This window comes from Cariama cristata, unplaced genomic scaffold, assembly GCF_000690535.1.
Source record: "Cariama cristata isolate BGI_N322 unplaced genomic scaffold, ASM69053v1 scaffold44085, whole genome shotgun sequence".
NCBI classification, from domain to species: domain Eukaryota; kingdom Metazoa; phylum Chordata; class Aves; order Cariamiformes; family Cariamidae; genus Cariama; species Cariama cristata.
Window position 1 is genome coordinate 7,742 of NW_009617776.1, and position 8,356 is coordinate 16,097.

At 46.5% G+C, this 8,356-nt stretch overlaps 1 protein-coding gene across 1 annotated transcript; it reads left to right on the forward strand.

Moving 5' to 3' along the window:
• Positions 1 to 784: 784 nt before the first annotated feature.
• LOC104162000 (laminin subunit beta-1-like) lies at positions 785 to 8,178 on the forward strand (the record flags this gene model as incomplete). Its single annotated transcript, XM_009700624.1, has 7 exons — positions 785 to 1,154; positions 2,843 to 3,027; positions 3,787 to 4,028; positions 6,088 to 6,291; positions 6,681 to 6,825; positions 7,580 to 7,787; positions 7,986 to 8,178. Coding segments are annotated over 7 exons (1,547 nt in total), but the record flags the coding sequence as incomplete, so codon positions are not given.
• Positions 8,179 to 8,356: the final 178 nt, after the last annotated feature.

The window sequence follows — 8,356 nt, forward strand, 5'->3', positions numbered from 1 at the left end:
CTGATGCGTGTTTTTAATGTTTTCCCACTATCCGTGGCAGGAGCACATCCTGAGCCAGGCCCTGTACGTCTGCATAGAAGATCTCTCAAGGGCTGTTACTCCATAAATTTGTCATGTTCTTCTTTGAAGCCACCTCAGCTTTTAGCACCCACAGGTGCTTTAGTGGTAGGGAGCTCCACCAACTAAAAGTGCTGTGTAATCAGCTATCTCCTTTTATTGTGCAGTTTGGGGGGGGTGCAGGGGAAGGTGGTTGGTTTTTGATCTGCTGGATTCTTCAGTTGACCCCCACTCCTGTGCTGGAGGAGACAGTAAATGGTTGTTCCTTGTTCACTTTTCCCATTTCACTGATGTGTTACTCTTAAACCCTCTGCTATGTGCCCGCCTGTTCTTTCTTTTCCTGTCTGGAAAGCCTTGCTCTACTTTTAGTCCTCATTGTAGGAGTGAAACTGGGATCTTTGTCTTCAGTTGCTATCCAATTGACATCCAAACATTGCAAGAGGAAGTGTCCATCCTTGCTCCATTATTTTCCCTGTTTCTGAGATGTGCAAATCCTGGTCTGGCTTGGAGTTATTTCCCTATCTTTCTCCCCTTTCACACTCTGCTCTGGTTCCCCCATACCCAAGCAGACACATCCATAATCAGCTTTTTATAATCCAGACACAGACCACTTCTATACTCATTTCACCACTTCATAACAACTGATTTATTTTTTTTTTTCCTCTGTGCCAACATCACTGTCATTTCCCTCACCTTAGCCTTCACATGTGCCTTTTTCTCCGTCCAGCGTGTGATTGCAACCCTCATGGCATCCAGACCCCGCAGTGCGACCGTGCCACTGGGCAGTGCATCTGCAACGAAGGGGTGGAAGGGCCGCGCTGCGACAGGTGCTCCCGGGGCTACTCAGGCTTCTTCCCTGACTGCGTGCCGTGCCACCAGTGCTTCGCCCTCTGGGACGTGATCATCAGCGAGCTGGCTAATAGGACCCAGCAGTTCCTGGATAGGGCTAATGCCCTCAAAATCACTGGAGTCACTGGCCCATACCAGCAGACACTCAACACCCTGGAGGAGAAGCTCAGTGAAATTAAAACCATCATTGCTCAAAATCCAGCTGCCGAGCCCCTGAAGAACATTGGGAATCTCTTCGAGGAAGCAGAGTGAGTATGGTTGCAATTACGTGGATGAGTCTAGCGTGGGAAGGAGTAGGAGTGCCAGTGAGGTGGGATTTACTTGAGTGACTGATGTCCCCATGCTGGGCTGAGGACACCCCAGCTCCGCTCCTCCAGCTGGGCAAGACACGCTGCAGCTCCTAGCGCTGGTGGAGCACCTCACTGTGCCAGGCGCTGGCAGTGAGCATCCGTCCTCAAGCAGAACCTTGGCCAGGGAAGGCAGGAGCAGTGCAGCTGCCATGCTGTGGGCAGGGGTTGCTCCCACTGTGCACCAGGCAGCTAATTACCACGGAGCCACTCATGCTTGCCTTGCACTCCCCCCGGGGCAAAGGACAAACACTGCTATTATGTGAGAGAATGAAGAAGGGAGAGATTAAATTCCTGGATTTCCATGTGTAGCTGATGAGTTGGAAACTTGGGCTCCTTTCTGCACGCTGAGCGTGGATGGGGGTGAGCACCAGCTTTATAACAGGGATTGTTTCCATTTTTCCCGGGGTAGGAGCCTTGTACTTTGTTTTAGGGCTAAGCATACAAAAGATGGTAGTTTGTGCTTTTGCAGATGGGGCAGTTTAACATCGAGTAGGATTACAGATGCTTTCTAGCCCTGTGCGTGTGCAAGTGCTCAAACTTGCTCGTGCATTGTAAAGGGGACTGCACAAAGCAAAGGGGCGAGGATTAAAGCACAAATGTCTCAATTAGGGATGCGCTTGTGTCCTGCAGCTCCCTCCCTCCAGCTGGAGAGCTGGGGGTTGCTGCTGCATTTAGGCTCTGTGTGTACTGAGGGAGGTCAGAGCAGCTGAGGAGCTGCTTTTCCGTAACATACATATAGACGTATCTGTTCTTGCTCCTCTCTGGCTGTATAGAAGTACTGGAGGACTCCTGGAAAACAGCAAGCAGTTGGGCTATTTAGAGAGCTGTAAATTGATCATAGAGCTTAAATACTGCCTGATTCTTTCAGAATGAGGAAACGCTGGGTTTGGTGGGATCACCAGGGATGGGAATAGCTTCCTATGCCCACTTGGGTTCTGCAGCAGCATTGACATGTAACATAGACTTGCTTTTCCTTTTAGGGTTATCCCACTTGCTAAAGCCTGCTCCATGGCTTGCTGGGGCCATGCCGAATGCTGAGGGTGGGAGGTTTTCCTTCATAGCCCTAGAGAAACGGCTGGTGAGGAGGGATCTTTACAGACAAGCTAAAAGAATCCATTGTGTTAAAACTAAGGTTTCCCCCCCACCCCACTTCCTGAAGTTCAAATCTGTCCCATGAGCTCGTAGTAATCAAAACTGCATTTGTAGCTGTGTGGGATGGGAAGCAAATTATGTATGGATCATAGTAGTCAACTCTGACCTATGCAGTTGCCATGATACAAGAGCATTACACCAGTCCTCTGGAATCTGCCTCCAGTTAATCTTACACAAAGCAGCTGTTTTCTGAGCAATTTGGTGCTTTATAAACGTGCTGTAGATTAAAAAGTAGTTTTGTATCATAAAAGAAACAAAACGGTATTCTAGGTAGGCATGTTGTTACAAATCACTTACAGCTCCACCGAGGGAGGACAGGTCCTGCCGTGAGAGAGGCTCGGCACAGTTCTAACCACCCTCTTCAGTGAAGTGAAGCACCAAGGCTTACAACCCTTCCTCCTCCGCCTGTTGAGTCCTGTGCCTCGTTTTTACAGAAAGCTGACAGCAGATGTTACAGTTAAGATAGCTGACATAGAAGACAACCTGTCAGCCTTAGCAGTGAAGAGCAATAGCACAGACACTGACCTGAGCGCACTGGAGACAGATGCCAAAAGCCTAGACCGTGTCGTGAAAGAACTTGCAGAACAGCTAGAGTTCATCAAGATCTCTGATGTTCGGGGTAAGTGTCACAGGGAGGGGGAGAAAGCAGTGGGGTGGCCAAAGATTTAATTAGTGCATGGTTTTAAATACCAGGTTAATCTTCTAACTTGTAATAAAACACAGTTCCTTGGAGGGCGGCTTCTTTCGGTGCATTAGCAGAGTTGCTGATGCAGCAAGAATTTTGTTTTGTCCGCTCTGTCTCCCTCTGCACATTGCAAAGCTGGCTCAAGTTCTTGGGGCACAGAATTGTCTTAAAGTTTCTTTATTAACACATTTTAGATGTCCCTCACACCCGCTTAAGGCCTCTCCAGGAGTTGTCCAAAACTAAGTTCCATAAATCAGCATCTTTCGTCATGCAGTTGTTTCTTGGGAAAGCTCTGACCAGTTTCCAAGCAGTGACTCTATAAGCCAGGTATCCCAGGGCAAGCAGTAACAACTAATGGGATAAGTGAATCCTTAGAAAACTGACTATAAACCTAAAAGGCTGGATCTCCTTTTGCCCTCAGGGCAAGCAGAATTCAGTCACTAGGGTCAGAGAAAGGCTTAACTTCAAAACCCAGCAAACTTGACACACTGTCAACCAAGGAAAATAACTTTTTTTTTTCTTTCCCCACAACAGGCCAAATTCTGTCATCCTTGCAATGGCACTGAATACTAGCATTTCATTTAATTTGATATTCATATCACTGACCCTAATGTCTCATCTGTCAGCCTCCATAATATACATTACTTTGGGTTTCTTAACAGATTTCTGAGCAGCTTTATCTGATTTTTGCAGGAGCCTTGGATAGTATCACCAAGTATTTCCATATGTCCCTGGAGGCAGAGGTGAGGGTCAATGCCTCCACTGTTTACCCCGATAGCGCCGTGGAGCTGTCAGCGCAAACGCGGCAGGAAGTGGAAGACTTAATCAATGAGAAGGAGGCCCAGTTCAAGGCTAAACAAGAGGAGCAGTCGCGCCTTCTGGATGAACTTGCAGGCAAGCTGCAGAGCCTGGATCTTTCCGAAGTGGCTGAGAAGGTACGTGGCTGAGAAGCGCTCGTATAAAACCTGTAGCAAAAATAAAGTTGGGTTTGCGAAGAAGCGATGGGTGGGGAGGAACTGTTTAGGGCTTGACTGTGCAAGATATGCAGTTTGTTCGTGAAAAACGCACGTTTCTTGGATGACAGGGTATTTTGTGGGCTGGAAGAGGGCTGTTTAAGGGGTGGGCTCTGAGACCTACTGGCTTTCAGGCACCAGCCCTTTGTGTTGGTCTCCCTCCTACCCTTCCCAGCCCCAAGAGAGCATCCAGCCATCTAAAATTTTTCATCACTCCTGCCCTACTCAAAGCCCTTTGCTGTGGACAGAGCTCCCACATGCAGAAAAGTGTAGCGAGTCTGCTGGACTGAGCGCCATCCTCTTAAGCCTGTCCTCAATTTATGTGCTTGCTTTCTGTAGGTGCCTCTTCTTTTTTTTGCACCTCTGCAGGGTACAGGCTATGCCTGCGCAGCACACAGCCCGGCAGCGCTTCTACTCGCACCAAGGGGCCACCCTCCTTGGCATCACCGTGCTCCCATCCTCGTGCTTGAGACAAAGCTGAATTTGCAGGGAGCTGGAGTCAAAAGAGTATTTTCTCTGTTGAAGCTGCCTGCTCATCTGTAAATATGATCAAGGGTTGCTTTTTCTTGGGAGAGGCTGGATGTTCCCTCAGTTTCACTTTGAAGTCGGCCAGCTGCCGTCAGAGAACAACCCTGCATGAAGGCAGGCTGCAGGGGACCGCTCATTAACTCCCAGGGCCAGGCCAGACCTCTTTTAAGAGGATGAGTTCTTTACATGCTGAATTGTTCCCTGTCCTTTATAACTACTGTCCTCCTTCCCGGCTCCCCCAGTCCTCCTTTTTTCTCTGGAGGGAAGAAAGAGACATCTTTTTTGTTTAGCTTCCCTTCCCCTACATTCCTGCCTAACTGTTCTTGAGGACTGAAAATCTTGGGTAGATGTTTATCAAGGCCATAAACACTTGAGTTGCCTGGAGGTATAATCACAGGGCCACACAAAAAAAAACCCAAAACACCACCTTTTTTTTTGCTTTCTAGCTACTGCTGGGTTGCATGCCAAACAGGTAAGAGGGACTCATTTACACTTCACAGGAGACAGCTGCAGCTAACTTGGCACAGCCCCTAGGTTTTCCCAGGGAGGTTTTTTTGGCTGCAAAGTATGCGGGTTAGTGACTGTCCTTTGGCAAAAGTCGGGAGTGGTGGAAAGGCAAAAGAACCTCACGAGAATGGAGGATGTTCCAATTTTCCCTCTGGCTAAAACAACTCCCGAGTGATTTCATTGTCAAACAATTGACTAAATAGTGGATAATTCTCAGTACAATGTTGTTGATAGAAGTAGTTTTGCTTTTTAAGAAAAAAAAAGTCTACCCTGAAATTTTCTATGGGAACACATTCTTGACAATAATTCACAAATTGAAAGATGAAATCAGAGCAAACATTTGGTGAAAGGCAATGGGACAACTTTTTAAGGGGCATGAAAAAAAGTTTCCTGTTCAACTTGGAGCATTTCAGCTTCTATTTCATTTCTAGAGCATTAGAGCAAAGGAAAAGATACTACTCTGCATCAAAGACTCTCTTCCTTATGAAATAGCTTCTTGGGATGGCCAGTTTTTCCTCCAACAGTAGTGAAGACTGATTGCAGTAGCTTCCAGCTTGAAACCAAAGCTTAAAGGCAGCCTTCCAGTGAAAGATGACGTACAGGAAAAGTAGATGATGAAGGCACAGCAAGGATTCCCTCATAACCACCAGCTACTTCAGCATCAGGGAGCTGCTTATTTGTAACCAAGTTAAAGGCAGGAAGGTGCGAGGGGGCACAGAAGAAAGATTAAAGTCATGCTGGTATGGCCCTGCTGCAGGAACCACCTCCAGCTTGTGGCTCCCTCTGCTTCAGCTTCCTTCCCTGTGGTGCTTGGGATGCTACTGCATGGGACAGAAACAACATCGTATTTCTGTCGTGGCAGAGCAGAGTCCTGCTCCATCCCCCTCGCAGCTCAGCAATGGAAATAAAGCTGTGACTGCTTCCCTTGTCTCATGTGTCTCTGCAGACCTGTGGCACTCCTGTGGGAGCCTCTTGTGCCGACTCTGAGTGTGGCGGTTTAAACTGTCGAACAGACGAAGGAATGAAGAAGTGTGGAGGACCTGGCTGTGACGGGCTGGTGACCGTAGCTCACAACGCCTGGCAGAAAGCCATGGATTTTGACAGAGACATCCTCAGTGCATTAGCAGAAGTTGAGCAACTCTCCAGAATGGTAATATGCCAAATTAATTGTTAGATAGTTAAAAAAAAACAAAACACACAAACCAACTTTCAGTTGTAACACAAGTTGAGACACTAATTGACAAAGTATGTGCCTGCCTTACTTCAAAATACTTTTCAGTTGCGTAACTTCATCATGCTTGTAAAGATCCGAGCTTGCTAAAATGAAGCTGCATGGATAACTCTAAACATTAGCCTGAGTTGTTTAAACTAGCATTGGTGGTATGGATCCTGGCCAGCTTTTAAAAGTGTTCTGTGAGTTTTATGAGAAAAAGCATTTCTCATTACTATTACCTCTGACTCCAACTGAATTTTTGTTTTAAAACAGGCCTTAAAGCATAAGCAAATATGCAATCAAGCCTTCCATTTTCCTCTCTTTAGGTTTCTGAGGCGAAACAGAGAGCTGATGAAGCAAAACAAAATGCACAAGCAGTTTTGCTCAAAACCAATGCTACAAAAGAACAAGTGGATAGAAGCAACGAAGATCTGAGAAATCTTATTAAACAGATTCGAGACTTCCTAATGCGTAAAAACCTTGTATTTAAATTATATTTTAATTCTGGGTTTGTGAACTATCTTTAGCTCTAATCATCCTCTGAGGGGTAATGCAATAGTTTTGTCTCCTTCCCCCCTGCCTTTCAGCCAGACTTGGTGTGTATGATGAAATCTGGAAACAAGAGAAACCCAAGACAATAGGAAAGTGAGAGCAAACCGTGGCATGTTCTTGTGGTCATTTCAGCTGAGGCTGTTGTACTGCTGTAGTTTGCCAAGTGTGTTCATAGGTTCTGGCTAGAAAGACAAAGTACTATTAAAGGGGAGGGAAGTCAGAAACCATGAGTTTCTCTCTCTGTAAGAAAGCAGGTAAAGGTTAAGTGAGGGCCCCATTCGCTAGCAAGCAGCAGCACGGCAAACCGATTCCTTCCTTGTTTGCACAAGGCTGAGCGTGCCGTTAGCACAAATACATTTACATGCAGCTGTTGGCTTCGTTTCCTGTGGGCTTGCGTCTCCCCCCGCCCCAGCCCCAGCGCTGTGTAACCAATCACCCAGATCTTCAAATGGCTTCCAAGAGAGCTATGCCAGCAGAGCCTACGCGCCTGCTAGGCCTCTCCTGAGAGGGAAGTTTCACCCTAAGGAAGCAGTTTGAACACCTTGATTTTCCGTGAGTCTGGGGGAAGAAGTTTTCCCATTATTTTCCATCTTAAGGGAGGACAGGAATTTGAGTACTGAGACTTAAAAGGAGGCTTTTACTCACATCTTTGTCATTTCTGTCCATCTGCTAGAAGACAGCGCTGACCTGGATAGCATCGAGGCAGTGGCTAATGAAGTGCTGAACATGGAGATGCCAAGCACGCCCCAGCAGCTGCAAGCCCTGACAGAAGATATTCGTGAGCGTGTAGAAAGCCTTTCCGATGTTGAAGTCATTCTGCAGCAGAGCGCTGGAGACATTGCCAGAGCAGAAATGCTACTGGAGGAAGCTAAAAAAGCAAGGTATGTAAACCTGTTCGCCAAGAGCTTGAACAAGACTTTCATTTCATTGTATCAGAAAATGCAGAGTTTAACTTCCCCTGATGTAGATTCTCATTCCTTCACTAAGGGGCAAAAATGGCCCTTTGCAGTGTACAACTAGTTCTTTTTCCAGTTCCAAAGTAAAAGCATTTTTAGTGTTAACGTAGTTTCGCTCTACAGCAAAGGTGCAACAGATGTTAAAGTCACTGCAGACATGGTGAAAGCAGCACTGGAAGAAGCTGAAAAAGCACAAAATGCAGCTGAAAAAGCCATCAAACAAGCTGATGAAGATATTAAAGGAACTCAAGACCTGCTGACCTCAGTGAGTTCTTTAGGAGTATTTCTTAAGATACAGAAACAGCACCAAATCTGATACTTAGAAACTGATGTGACCCTGTCTAGGGAAGGCCCTCAGGTACTGCAAATCAAAGACTGCACTTAAAATGAATCTAAACCATTCCTATCTTCACAACAACTTTTGACTTAGTATTACAGCTGCCAGGGGACCATTTGCTCTTAAAAAAAACAAGCAAACAAAAAAAACCCCCCAC